At 42.6% G+C, this 15,496-nt stretch overlaps 1 protein-coding gene across 3 annotated transcripts in view; it reads right to left on the minus strand.

Annotated features, from left to right (window-relative positions):
- The window catches only part of Fam227b (family with sequence similarity 227, member B), a 166,406-nt gene that overhangs the window by 11,298 nt on the left and 139,612 nt on the right, over positions 1 to 15,496 (minus strand). For 2 of the 3 annotated variants that reach the window (XM_087650950.1, XM_087650949.1), the window contains exons 12-13: positions 6,526 to 6,617; positions 3,391 to 3,548 (exon numbers count right to left, since the gene is read on the minus strand). In XM_087650950.1, coding sequence (XP_087507076.1) covers positions 3,391 to 3,548; positions 6,526 to 6,617 — 250 coding nt within the window. Of the gene's footprint in view, positions 1 to 3,387; positions 3,549 to 6,525; positions 6,618 to 15,496 lie in introns of all 3 variants that reach the window. The other variant, NM_001013920.2, reaches the window with a different exon arrangement.

The raw sequence follows: 15,496 nt of genomic DNA on the forward strand, positions 1-15,496 counted from the left end.
TCTTGAATTAAAAACACATGCCCAAACTGTTCCTAAGTTTCTAGGATGAACATGTTTCCTGTTCACTCTTATTTCCTCCATTGAGACACTGAGAGCTGTAACTGTTAGGTCTCAGACCCTTCAGATGTCTAGAAATGAGCTCGAGCTGTACTATAGGACCCTGGTGGTTAGATGGAAGCCAGCACTCCTCAGGAAGTGTGTATGGTTTCCATCCCACAGCGGGAGTCCCTCCCCTTTGCTGCTCCTCATCCTTTTTTTTAAATTTTTTATTATATATTTCTTTACTTACATTTCAAAGCTTATACCCCTTCCTGGTTTTCTGTCCATAAGCCCCCATTCTCTCCCCTCCCCCTCCCCCATACGGGTATTCCCCCTATAGATCCCCCTTATTGCCCTTTCCCATATACCCCTGCACTGGGGGGTTCAACCTTGGCAACACCAATGGCTTTCCCTTCCACTGGTGCCCCAACAAGGCTATTCTCTGCTACATATGCAGTTGGAGCCCTGGGTCAGTCCATATATAATATTTCGGTAGTTGTTTAGTCCCTGGAAGCTCTGGTTGGTTGGCATTGTTGTTCTTATGGGGTTGCAAGCTCCTTCACCTCTTTCAATACTTCCTCTAATTCCTCCCAAGGGGGTCCTGTTCTCAGTTCAGTGGTTTGCTGCTAGCATTGACCTCTGTGTTGGACATGCTCTGGATGTGTCTCTCAGGAGAGATCTATATCCGGTCTCTTTTCACATGCATTTTTTAGCTTCATCAATCTTATCTAGTTTTGGTGGCTGTATATATATATATATGGGCCACATGTGTGTCAGGCTCTGAATGGCCATTCCTTGAGTCACTGCTCTAAACTTTGCTTCCATATCCCCTTCTATGAATATTTTCCCCCTTTTAAGGAGTGGGGACATCTGCATTTTGGTCATCCTTCTTCTTGAGCTTCCTGTGGTCTGTGGATTGCATCTTGGGTAATTTGAGCTTTTGGGCTAATATCCACTTAGCCCAAGTGTGTTTTTCTGTGATTGGGTAACCTCACTCAGGATAATATTTTCTAGTTCATTCCTTATGGCCGGGGTTTGTTAGTCCATGTTCTCCAGTCCTTTCGAATCCCTGCTGTCTTGCACTTTCCCATCTCTCTCACCCCGTGCGTGCACTATCTCTTGCTAATCCCACCACTCTCTTCTCTCCCTCCCATGTCCTGGCCATGTTTAGTCTGTTTTCGTCTTTCTCTGCTCTGGACTCCTCCAAATGTCTCTGGACATTCTCTCTTACCTACAATAAAAATCTTGACCCTATGGGGTGGTCATGTTGGCAATTTCCTTTTTGTGAATGCACCTCCTTGCATGTGAATAGTAACATGTTTATTAATGTAGAATCCAAACATGGCTAAGAAGTCAGAAATGGCCCAGTCTAACCACCAGTGCCACTGAACTCTTCTGTTTACTGCTAACATAACAGCAGTTGGTGAGTTGTTGTGTTTTGCATTTTTTTAAAAGGAAAAAAAAAACCCAGAACCTAAACTGAGCTGGTAACAAGAAAGGACCTCATATTACAGACACTTTTCCTGGCTGCTGGTGGCTGCAAAATGCCTGCAGTAAACCTGCCCATACTCCACATCACCAAACAAAACTCTTTTGTTCTTTAAGTCTTAAAAACAATTTTCACTTCAAAAGTCCTCATCCCCCACCTTTAGCTGGCAATTTTCTATAAAAAATTTGGCCAACCCCCTCAGGAAGTGAAGAATAGCTTCAAGTAAAAGTCATTTTAAAAATAGAGTGGGGCACATCCTTACTGAGAGCAAGACTTAAAGAGGCCACCTGTCCTTTACATGCTGATGGTTTCGTGGTCCTTCTGCTGCTATAGACTCAAGGCAAAGCTATGTCTAGTTCACCACTGCGGCCCTGGGACGTCACCAGAGTAACACAAACAGGCTTTTTCCTCAGAATCAGTGCTTCTTACTGTCTCTGTTTCACTCTCTCTCCTTCTGATTTCACCTTTCTGGGAACATTTGCTCAGGTCATCTTGAGACTGGATCATGTAGTCAAATAGTCTTGCACAAGATGATGAAGGAGCCGACTGTCAGAATTGCTGGTTCCATGAGAACCACCACCTGGAACCTTCTTCTCTTCTCTCAGATTAAGATCAATGCCACCAGTTCAACACTGTGCTCTTCACCCATGTGTTAAGTGTGGTCCTGATGCTTCAGGACGTGGGAAAACACACACTTCAGTGTACATTGTGTTATTCTGTGCATAGGAAGCCTGCTCCGTGCTATCCAAGCATGCCTCCATCCTTAAAGTCCAGTGAGTGGCAGCTTCCAGACATTGAGGACATGGTGAGAACAGTAAGCACTTTAGGAACCATGTGAGGACAGTTACAGAAAGGCTGCCTCGTTAGTAGACCTGGTAAAATAGAGAATGGGTTCTCTGAGGGTGGTGGGCTTGTGGTCATATTTCTAGCGCATAACATATTGCCCAGAATGTAACAGGTTTTCGGCCAATGTTTGTTAAATCATCTGCAAGAAACGGTTTGGATCTTGGGCAATGAAGGTACACCCAGGTAAGGAGGCAGACTCAGACACTTAGTGAGCAAGAGTTGAAATTGTGTGTGTGTGTGTGTGTGTGTGTGTGTGTGTGTGTATGTGTGTAATATATTTATATTGCTTCTAAATACTATCAAAAAGCTATTGCTCCATTAATTAATATTAATGTTATTCAAATAGCTGATAGAGTTTATAAACTTCCTTATTACTTGAAAAAAAAACAAAACAGAAAACAAACCAACAATGGTAATGTGTTACACTACTGAGCCAACGACGGGAGCACAAGGATCTACCCTGCTCCTCCACAGGAGCATGCAGAGGAGACCAGAGCTTCGTCGGAGTGTTTGTACTGCTGTCTTACATCTGGAAGGTGTAATCCTTTATCTTTAAAGAGAAGTAGATATTGTAAGGAATCTGTGCTCCTCCTGGGTGCCAGACTAGACCCAGTCATAGCTCCTCCTCACCTACAGTGAGTCCTGAGCTATGGCGGGGATTTTTCAAGTGCATGAGACTCTCATTGTGGAATCAGAAACCAATGGCCAACAATAATGTCAACAATGATGACAAATGCTTGAACTAGCACAGAATAACAAAGTGGCAAGACAGGTTTTCAGGAGGGGATGCAGCATAACCATGTTGGAGGGCCTGGGCTTCCCTCATATGGGAGATCACAGCCGTGAGGCTAAAAGAGAGAACAGCTCAGCTAATTGCGCCGCAGAGGTAAACAGGGCACAAGGGAACACTGCACGAACTGTCAGTCAAAACACATTTAGAAATTATGGCAGAAAGGAAGCCATTTTCAGTGTCTTCAAATTGACCGCCTGGAAGTAAAGCATAAGAAGGATATGGCTCTCGGAGTATCTTGGTGAACTTGCTTCCCTTCGGATTATAAGTGACGGAAATACCACCTAACTCGTGCATCTTAAGATAGTACAGAATCAGTGGACTCTGACCCCCAAAGTCAAAGAGAACTTTGTAAAACTCTGGACCCAAGCTCCTATAGTGGGACTGTTGGAGGAAGGAAAGAGCACAAGTCATTGACCACTTCTCTGTTCTTAATGAACTGTAGATAACTTACATGGTATCTATGAAGAAAATTCCCAAGGGATGTATCAACATACACAAAAGAAAATTCTATAAAGCATTCTTTAAATATCTTACTATTTTCATGTTTGTGTTTTGTCTGTACTATGTATGCCCCCTATATGCGTGCAGTGCCAGCAGAGGCCAGAAGGCAGCGCTGGAACACCCAATGGCTGTGACATCATGTGGGTCCTGAAAGCAGAACCCAGGCCGTCTGCAAGAGCAGCCAGTGCACTTAATCTCTTCATCCTTCTTAACACAAAGCATTTTCCAGAATCTCAGGCTATGAGTGCTTACAATGAGTGTTCTTTCAGAATACTATTTTCTAATTTTGTCTATCCATCATCCATCTGTCTGTCCATTCTCCCATCTATCACCCATAACCTATTATTAATGTATCAGCTATCGATAGATAATCAGTCTCACGACAAATAGATCATTGTATCTTGCTTATATTCATTCATAGCTATCACAATATTCTGACCCCCTCAACTTGTAACTCAATATTCCCTCCCTCTTCTATTGTCCCCCTCACCACACAACTAGATCCCAATTGAATGTAGGATTTTTCTTTCCTCCTTCCTATTTGCCTTCCTTGTTCTCCCCATCTCCTCCTTTTACAACTCTTCCTTAGCCCCATTCACTTTCATGCCTATATAGGCATAGACACTCATTTCTGTTTAAATCCAGATTCTACATGGGAGAGAAAATGGGCAATGTTTGTCTTTCCAAGCCTCACATATTCTTGCCTAGCACAGTGCTTTCCTTTTTAGGCTTTTGTTAAACATCAAAGCTGAGTATCAGTCAATTGATTTTATTCAGTCTGAAAAACAGAAAGGAGAGGGGTGAGACAGAGGGAGACAGGGAGATAGACAGAGAGACAGAGACAGACAGATAGGTAAACATCCTTCCAAGTTATGTCTCCAGTGACATACTTCCTCTAGCTGGATCCCATCATCTTCCATCACCCACTGTTTTCCTCCAACAGCACCCCAGCTAGGGACAAGCCTTCAGCACTTGGGGACATCTCAGATCCAGGCACAAGCCGAGATGGGAGCCCTCCTCCCCAGTAGGAAGCACAATGGCAGGCTTGAGGTCTTGGGGTCTTGGGCTTTCCAAACTGTGCTAAACTCCTGCTATTTAAACCATAAACTTAGGGCTCGACCTTTTCAGTGGCAGTGAGAGATAAGACCCAGGGCCGAGCGGTGGCGCAGACACTGCTTTGCTTCTAACGTGGCTCTGGGAATGGCTGCTCAGCCTCTTACAGTCCCTCTGCCCCCAGAGGAGGACGTGCAGGCGAGAACAGTGTAGTTCTATTACATTCTTCAGGTTTTCAGTCTGGCCGTAAAGGAAAGAGGTATGACATACCATCTGTCCAGATAAACTCCCACCAATTTCAATTTGGGACTCAAAAATTTGCTAAATATTTAAGGTAGGAAGAGATTTCACTATTGTTAAAAACCAGAAAATATGTGAATACATAAATGAAGAAAATTGATTTGATATGGACATAATTTCCATTCCTAAATAATCGTCAGACCCATTAAGGTAAATTAAAATTTTGTCAAGAAAGAGTGTAAAAATTTAAAATCTGACTAGTTATAAATGAAGAGATCGACTTCAGAGTTTTAAGCCAGTGAAGGAATCTAATCTTGACTAAAGTAACACAGTGCTGACTGTGGCATTGCTCCCTGAGAGGCTCCTCCCAGGGACTTGGGCTACAAACCAGAGTGTCTTTCTTGATGGCCTCTGACAGCTAGTCCTCTCTGCTGAAGATGCCATCCTGAGTACTCAAGTACTCAGCCGCATCTGAAGGATGATGAGCCTTCTGGTCTCCGAGGGACTTTATAATATTTAATAAATAATACGGGGCCCCTGCATGCACAGACTGTGATGCTTGTCCAACAGGGGGAGCTGTGAATAAAACTGCAAAGACACTGTCTGCAGAGACTGAGCCTGCCTGATTATAACCTGAGTACCGGGGAGACTGCAATGCTGCAGGGAGGGAGCATGTGGGGGTGGAGGGACAGTGTGGGGAGTGGGTGTGGGGTTAATTGTCCCAGGCTAGCTTTAGCCCTCAGAACAGTCACACATGCCTATCTCCATGTCAGAACTAACATGTAGCTAATAGATAAAATCCCTTTGGAATCTATTAACTTAGCAGACACTAGCATCCATCAACCCCAAAGCTAAGAGTGTCAACAGACAGCATTTTGGAGCCTCTGGAAAATCTTCTCCATTTAGCCGTACGCACTCTCTGATGTGCCTACCTGTGAATTTTAAAATTACCTTGGTTCAAGACTTTCTCTGTTTTATAAAAGTATGAAACTTCATGAAACTACTTCCACAATGGAACATGGGATCTGGGGAAACCTAAATCTGTGTTCTCAGGCCACAGTCACTCAAAATGACTCCACAATAAACTACCTCTTATTCCCTTAAAACAAAACAAGCAAGCAAGCAAGCAAACCGCAGAGGAGTTAAACCGTGGTACTCAGGAAAGCAGCGTCTCCAGTGTCATCTTCTCCAGGGCCACGCCTAAGACCTGAAGACAGAGCAACAGGGGCCAACATCCCTTTGGTTGCCTTGGGAACCATAACAGCCCCATGGGAGCACTAGAGGGTGTCTTCATATGGCAACCCAACGAGGAGCCACAGCAGAGGACTGTCATGGAGAAAAGAGAAGGGCTGTGGCTTGTGTGATTTTTAAAATTTCACTAGCGATGGCAGTATTGTCAGAAGAGACATTTAGATTTATGATTAATATCTCCAAATACGTCTCTGATCATCAAATTATTTCTAAGATGCATGCTGGGAATGTGCTGACCGGGATTACTGTGTGAAGCCCGTCAATTTTAATGACACTGAACCAGGGAAGGTCATACGATGCCGCCTGGGCCCACCTTGGTTGTCACTTTTGATGCTGCAGACTCTTCCTTGAGTACAGGCAGTGCTCTTGGGTTCTTCAAAATATCCTCGATTTTGAGACCTACAGCTAAAATGAAATAATAGGACACTCTGAGTAATTGTTCCTTCCTTCTCGAAAGGCCGCATGCTCTGCACGTTCATCCGCGCAGTGCGTACCCCACATCTGACCAGAGAGAGAGCACGAGCAAGGGGCAGGGAGAGCTGCTAGAGCTGCTGGCGCAGAAGAGACAAACCTTCTACTCACGACTTCACTGGGCTGCTGTTTAGAACTTGTCAAACTCGTTCATTTATATATGAATGCCGTTCTCGTGAAATCGTTCCGTAAGCATGTAGCAAGGGTTGAAAAACGTTTTTTAATTGATTTGTGATGTGTTACAACAGGGAATACTAGATATTGGCCTGAAATTCTGGAGGCGGGCATGCATTTAATACCATCAGAGGTTAAAGCATCTGGTAGCCAAGAACTGACATTTGACATTTGGAACAGATCCAAAGTAGCTTGGAGTTAGAATGAGTGATTGAGGAAAGAAATCATACAATGTTTTAAAGCTTTTTTTTCTTTTTCTTTTTCTTTTTTTGGTTTGTTTAAATACAACTTATGTAGCCCAGGCTGGGCTTCTCTGGTTCTCAGCCTCAGGCATGCTGAGGTCACATTTTGAGTGTTTCTTTAACACGGATCTGTGTGATGGCGGTTTCTGGTCATCTCTGAAGGAGTGAGCATTGAGAAGAGAGAGAGCTTGGCTTCATGCCTACGGCCCTCCATTGGAAGATTGCTATGCAGAGCACCTGACCGTGGTTTCATAACTGCTGTTAGTAGAGGGTAAGCTATGAGCCCTCACAAAGAACCCAAACTGGGGCTATCTGGCACTCAGTTGCAAAAGTCAGTAGTAAATGAAAAACCAAGTAAAGAAACAGAAGAATAAAAATAATCAAGGAAAAGTTACAAAAAGCCTACAATATTTAAAAACTCTAGACATTGACAATCTACAGTATTGTTAATAGATGTCTGGACCCGCGGATCCCGGCCCGCAGCAGAACTCTGCTCCCAGACCCCGTGGGAAAGAGACCTCACCGCCTGGTCAGGTGGGCACTCCTGAGGCTGCAGAGCAGAAAAGACCACCAACACTGCCCACCCCTGCCCACATCCCTGGCCCAAGAGGAAACTGTATAAGGCCTCTGGGCTCCTGTGGGGGAGGGCCCAGGAGCGGCAGGACCCTTGCCTGAGACACCGCCGGAACCTGAAGGAAACAGACCGGATAAACAGTTCTCTGCACCCAAATCCCGTGGGAGGGAGAGCTAAACCTTCAGAGAGGCAGACAAGCCTGGGAAACCAGAAGAGACTGCTCTCTGCACACACATCTTGGACACCAGAGGAAAACACCAAAGGCCATTTGGAACCCTGGTGCACTGAAGCTCCCGGAAGGGGCGGCGCATATCTTCCTGGTTGCTGCCGCTGCAGAGAGCCCGTGGGCAGCACCCCACGAGCGAACTTGAGCCTCGGGACCACAGGTAAGACCAAATTTTCTGCTGCAAGAAAGCTGCCTGGTGAACTCAAGACACAGGCCCACAGGAACAGCTGAAGACCTGTAGAGAGGAAAAACTACACGCCCGAAAGCAGAACACTCTGTCCCCATAACTGACTGAAAGAGAGGAAAACAGGTCTACAGCACTCCTGACACACAGGCTTATAGGACAGTCTAGCCACTGTCAGAAATAGCAGAACAAAGTAACACTAGAGATAAGCTGATGGCGAGAGGCAAGCGCAGGAACCCAAGCAACAGAAACCAAGACTACATGGCATCATCGGAGCCCAATTCTCCCACCAAAACAAACATGGAATATCCAAACACACCAGAAAAGCAAGATCTAGTTTCAAAATCATATTTGATCATGATGCTGGAGGACTTCAAGAAAGACGTGAAGAACTCCCTTAGGGAAACACAGGAAAACATTAATAAACAAGTAGAAGCCTACAGAGAGGAATCGCAAAAATCCCTGAAAGAATCGCAAAAATCCCTGAAAGAATTCCAGGAAAACACAATCAAACAGTTGAAGGAATTAAAAATGGAAATAGAAGCAATCAAGAAAGAACACATGGAAACAACCCTGGATATAGAAAACCAAAAGAAGAGACAAGGAGCTGTAGATACAAGCTTCACCAACAGAATACAAGAGATGGAAGAGAGAATCTCAGGAGCAGAAGATTCCATAGAAATCATTGACTCAACTGTCAAAGATAATGTAAAGCTGAAAAAGCTTCTGGTCCAAAACATACAGGAAATCCAGGACTCAATGAGAAGATCAAACCTAAGGATAATTGGTATAGAAGAGAGTGAAGACTCCCAGCTCAAAGGACCAGTAAATATCTTCAACAAAATCATAGAAGAAAACTTCTTTAACCTAAAAAAAGAGATACCCACAGACATACAAGAAGCCTACAGAACTCCAAATAGATTGGACCAGAAAAGAAACACCTCCCGTCATATAATAGTCAAAACACCAAACGCACAAAATAAAGAAAGAATATTAAAAGCAGTAAGGGAAAAAGGTCAAGTAACATATAAAGGCAGACCTGTCAGAATCACACCAGACTTCTCGCCAGAAACTATGAAGGCCAGAAGATCCTGGACTGATGTCATACAGACCCTAAGAGAACACAAATGCCAGCCCAGGTTACTGTATCCTGCAAAACTCTCAATTAACATAGATGGAGAAACCAAGATATTCCATGACAAAACCAAATTTACACAATATCTTTCTACAAATCCAGCACTACAAAGGATAATAAATGGTAAAGCCCAACATAAAGAGGCAAGCTATACCCTAGAAGAAGCAAGAAACTAATCGTCTTGGCAACAAAACAAAGAGAAGAAAAGCACACAAACATAACCTCACATCCAAATATGAATATAACGGGAAGCAATAATCACTATTCCTTAATATCTCTCAACATCAATGGCCTCAACTCCCCAATAAAAAGACATAGATTAACAAACTGGATACGCAACGAGGACCCTGCATTCTGCTGCCTACAGGAAACACACCTCAGAGACAAAGACAGACATTATCTCAGAGTGAAAGGCTGGAAAACAATTTTCCAAGCAAATGGTCAGAAGAAGCAAGCTGGAGTAGCCATTCTAATATCAAATCAAATCAATTTTCAACTAAAAGTCATCAAAAAAGATAAGGAAGGACACTTCATATTCATCAAAGGAAAAATCCACCAAGATGAAGTCTCAATCCTAAATATCTATGCCCCAAATACAAGGGCACCTACATATGTAAAAGAAACCTTACTAAAGCTCAAAACACACATTGCACCTCACACAATAATAGTGGGAGATTTCAACACCCCACTCTCATCAATGGACAGATCATGGAAACAGAAATTAAACAGAGATGTAGACAGACTAAGAGAAGACATGAGCCAAATGGACTTAACGGATATTTATAGAACATTCTATCCTAAAGCAAAAGGATATACCTTCTTCTCAGCTCCTCATGGTACTTTCTCCAAAATTGACCATATAATTGGTCAAAAAACGGGCCTCAACAGGTACAGAAAGATAGAAATAATCCCATGCGTGCTATCGGACCACCACGGCCTAAAACTGGTCTTCAATAACAATCAAGGAAGAATGCCCACATATACTTGGAAATTGAACAATGCTCTACTCAATGATAACCTGGTCAAGGAAGAAATAAAGAAAGAAATTAAAAACTTTTTAGAATTTAATGAAAATGAAGGTACAACATACCCAAACTTATGGGACACAATGAAAGCTGTGCTAAGAGGAAAACTCATAGCGCTGAGTGCCTGCAGAAAGAAACAGGAAAGAGCATATGTCAGCAGCTTGACAGCACACCTAAAAGCTCTAGAACAAAAAGAAGCAAATACACCCAGGAGGAGTAGAAGGCAGGAAATAATCAAACTCAGAGCTGAAATCAACCAAGTAGAAACAAAAAGGACCATAGAAAGAATCAACAGAACCAAAAGTTGGTTCTTTGAGAAAATCAACAAGATAGATAAACCCTTAGCCAGACTAACGAGAGGACTCAGAGAGTGCATCCAAATTAACAAAATCAGAAATGAAAAGGGAGACATAACAACAGATTCAGAGGAAATTCAAAAAATCATCAGATCTTACTATAAAAACCTATATTCAACAAAACTTGAAAATCTTCAGGAAATGGACAATTTCCTAGACAGATACCAGGTACCGAAGTTAAATCAGGAACAGATAAACCAGTTAAACAACCCCATAACTCCTAAGGAAATAGAAGCAGTCATTAAAGGTCTCCCAACCAAAAAGAGCCCAGGTCCAGACGGGTTTAGTGCAGAATTCTATCAGACCTTCATAGAAGACCTCATACCAATATTATCCAAACTATTCCACAAAATTGAAACAGATGGATCACTACCGAATACCTTCTACGAAGCCACAATTACTCTTATACCTAAACCACACAAAGACCCAACAAAGAAAGAGAACTTCAGACCAATTTCCCTTATGAATATCGACGCAAAAATACTCAACAAAATTCTGGCAAACCGAATCCAAGAGCACATCAAAACAATCATCCACCATGACCAAGTAGGCTTCATCCCAGGCATGCAGGGATGGTTTAATATACGGAAAACCATCAACGTGATCCATTATATAAACAAACTGAAAGAACAAAACCACATGATCATTTCATTAGACGCTGAGAAAGCATTTGACAAAATTCAACACCCCTTCATGATAAAAGTCCTGGAAAGAATAGGAATTCAAGGCCCATACCTGAACATAGTAAAAGCCATATACAGCAAACCAGTTGCTAACATTAAACTAAATGGAGAGAAACTTGAAGCAATCCCACTAAAATCAGGGACTAGACAAGGCTGCCCACTCTCTCCCTACTTATTCAATATAGTTCTTGAAGTTCTAGCCAGAGCAATCAGACAACAAAAGGAGGTCAAGGGGATACAGATCGGAAAAGAAGAGGTCAAAATATCACTATTTGCAGATGATATGATAGTATATTTAAGTGATCCCAAAAGTTCCACCAGAGAACTACTAAAGCTGATAAACAACTTCAGCAAAGTGGCCGGGTATAAAATTAACTCAAATAAATCAGTTGCCTTCCTCTATACAAAAGAGAAACAAGCCGAGAAAGAAATTAGGGAAACGACACCCTTCATAATAGACCCAAATAATATAAAGTACCTCGGTGTGACTTTAACAAAGCAAGTAAAAGATCTGTACAATAAGAACTTCAAGACACTGAAGAAGGAAACTGAAGAAGACCTCAGAAGATGGAAAGATCTCCCATGCTCATGGATTGGCAGGATTAATATAGTAAAAATGGCCATTTTACCAAAAGCAATCTACAGATTCAATGCAATCCCCATCAAAATACCAATCCAATTCTTCAAAGAGTTAGACAGAACAATTTGCAAATTCATCTGGAATAACAAAAAACCCAGGATAGCTAAAGCTATGCTCAACAATAAAGGGACTTCAGGGGGAATCACTATCCCTGAACTCAAGCAGTATTACAGTGCAATAGTGATAAAAACTGCATGGTATTGGTACAGAGACAGACAGATAGTCCAATGGAATAGAATTGAAGACCCAGAAATGAACCCACACACCTATGGTCACTTGATTTTTGACAAAGGAGCCAAAACCATCCAATGGAAAAAAGATAGCATTTTCAGCAAATGGTGCTGGTTCAACTGGAGGGCAACATGTAGAAGAATGCAGATCGATCCATGCTTATCACCCTGTACAAAGCTTAAGTCCAAGTGGATCAAGGACCTCCACATCAAACCAGACACACTCAAACTAATAGAAGAAAAACTAGGGAAGCATCTGGAACACATGGGCACTGGAAAAAATTTCCTGAACAAAACACCAATGGCTTATGCTCTAAGATCAAGAGTCGACAAATGGGATCTCATAAAACTGCAAAGCTTCTGTAAGGCAAAGGACACTGTGGTTAGGACAAAACGGCAACCAACAGATTGGGAAAAGATCTTTACCAATCCTGCAACTGATAGAGGCCTTATATCCAAAATATACAAAGAACTCAAGAAGTTAGACCGCAGGGAAACAAATAACCCTATTAAAAATGGGGTTCAGAGCTAAACAAAGAATTCACAGCTGAGGAATGCCAAATGGCTGAGAAACACCTAAAGAAATGTTCAACATCTTTAGTCATAAGGGAAATGCAAATCAAAACAACCCTGAGATTTCACCTCACACCAGTGAGAATGGCTAAGATCAAAAACTCAGGGGACAACAGATGCTGGCAAGGATGTGGAGAAAGAGGAACACTCCTCCATTGTGGGTGGGATTGCAAACTGGTACAACCATTCTGGAAATCAGTCTGGAGGTTCCTCAGAAAATTGGACATTGAACTGCCTGAGGATCCAGCTATACCTCTCTTGGGCATAGACCCAAAAGATGCCCCAACATATAAAAAAGACAAGTGCTCCACTATGTTCATTGCAGCCTTATTTATAATAGCCAGAAGCTGGAAAGAACCCAGATGCCCTTCAACAGAGGAATGGATACAGAAAATGTGGTACATCTACACAATGGAATATTACTCAGCTATCAAAAACAACAACTTTATGAAATTCGTAGGCAAATGTTTGGAACTGGAAAACATCATCCTGAGTGAGCTAACCCAATCACAGAAAGACATACATGGTATGCACTCATTGATAAGTGGCTATTAGCCCAAATGCTTGAATTACCCTATATGCCTAGAACAAATGAAACTCAAGACGGATGATCAAAATGTGAATGCTTCACTCCTTCTTTAAAAGGGGAACAAGAATACCCTTGGCAGGGAATAGGGAGGCAAAGATTAAAACAGAGACTGAAGGAACACCCATTCAGAGCCTGCCCCACATGTGGCCCATACATATACAGCCACAATTAGACAAGATGGATGAAGCAAAGAAGTGCAGACCGACAGGAGCCGGATGTAGATCGCTCCTGAGACACACAGCCAGAATACAGCAAATACAGAGGCGAATGCCAGCAGCAAACCACTGAACTGAGAATAGAACCCCCGTTGAAGGAATCAGAGAAAGAACTGGAAGAGCTTGAAGGGGCTCGAGACTCCATATGTACAACAATGCCAAGCAACCAGAGCTTCCAGGGACTAAGCCACTACCTAAAGACTATACATGGACTGACCCTGGACTCTGACCTCATAGGTAGCAATGAATAGCCTAGTAAGAGCACCAGTGGAAGGGGAAGCCCTGGGTCCTGCTAAGAGTGAACCCCCAGTGAACTAGACCGGTGGGGGGAGGGCGGCAATGGGGGGAGGGTTGGGAGGGGAACACCCATAAGGAAGGGGAGGGGGAGGGGGATGTTTGCCCGGATACTGGGAAAGGGAATAACACTCGAAATGTATATAAGAAATACTCAAGTTAATAAAAAAAAAAATAGATGTCTGGCTGGCTACTCCCCTCCCCCACTGTTCTCTGACTCACTGATTTTAGGGGAAAAAATTTTTTTTCCTTTTTTTTCGGAGCTGGGGACCGAACCCAGGGCCTTGGGCTTCCGAGGCAAGCGCTGTACCACTGAGCTAAATCCCCAACCCGGGAAAAAAGTTTTAATTATGGTTTTCATGTATTTGCTGTTAGCAGAATCTTTGAAAACTTGTGGAGATGAATCGAGAAGTCACAAAGACTGCATTTGACACAGTCTTCAATGTTTTCTTTTAGTTTATTTTTTTAATTTGACCAGTGAAAAAACATGCCAGTCTTACTATGTGTGTATAGAGAAAACTTTCTTGTATGTGATTATTCTCTACTTACTTTTGGCACATTATTGCCCTTAAGAGGGACACTTGCACAGCAAGTACGGCTATTTCCTGACACTTCTGCAGTTTTTCCTTTAGGACTTTTCTGGAATGAAATGTCTGTCTCGCTGACTCTAAGCAGGGTCAGGCACAGCATTTGTATTAACATAGCGAATGAATGAACTACTGAAGCAGAAAAGACACTGGCCATCCCTGACAAGTCTCTTTACAGTAGATGTACTTTGAAGGAGAGCTCTTGGAAAGAGACGTGTCCAGTACTAAACTGCTAGCACAATAAAGGAAAGAAGACTCGGGTGGCCATTAAGCAAAATGTGTGTGCAGTGCAGAATAAAGAGTAAACACGTGTGCAATTTCATTCCAGCAAAACAGGACATGTCGAGCACTCTGAAGAAGTGAGCATATTCTTATTGTCTAATTAACAATGATTCTGCTTCACCCTAGATCCCAATATATATTTCCTTTTCACTCTGGGTCTCTCTAGCTACAGGCCCAGGCACTGCCTTATGTGTGAATTAGAATTCAAGAGTTATATTTGTCTTCCTAACTATATCTTTGTAGGAAAAGCTTCTTGTGTATGAAATTTATGGTTGAATTGGCAACTGAAGCACCAAGGACTTTACAATGCTGGAAAGTAAAACCAAACTCCTCCCTGTAAAGCTAAGCTCTCAGTGCATTTACTTGTAACTTTACAGACAGACCGCAGGCTTCAAGTGCTTATAGCACACTTTGTTAACTCTGAAGTGCTGTGTTTATGGAGGGTATCATTAGCATCCCCGAGTTTTGCCAATTCAACTAAATTTAGTAATCCAAGGACATGAAGCTATTTGGTCATAATTTAAGAGTTACTTGTGCCACATTGGCTCCCAAAGGAAGTGCCGTTTTATCTTATGCTGGAATCTCAGAAGCTGCCTCTCTTTACCTCTTATTTGGAACCACATCTGTATCTCATTATTATCTTCATTATGGCTTAGATACGTTTTAGATGCCAAAATCAAGTAATTATCTTTCTAAGTCTCTCTCTCTCTCTCTCTCTCTCTCTCTCTCTCTCTCTCTCTCTGTGTGTGTGTGTGTGTGTGTGTGTGTGTGTGTGTGTGTGTGTTTATAAGAATAAAGCAGCAA

Source organism: Rattus norvegicus, chromosome 3, assembly GCF_021556685.1.
Source record: "Rattus norvegicus strain SHRSP/BbbUtx chromosome 3, alternate assembly SHRSP_T2T, whole genome shotgun sequence".
In the NCBI taxonomy this organism is placed as follows: domain Eukaryota; kingdom Metazoa; phylum Chordata; class Mammalia; order Rodentia; family Muridae; genus Rattus; species Rattus norvegicus.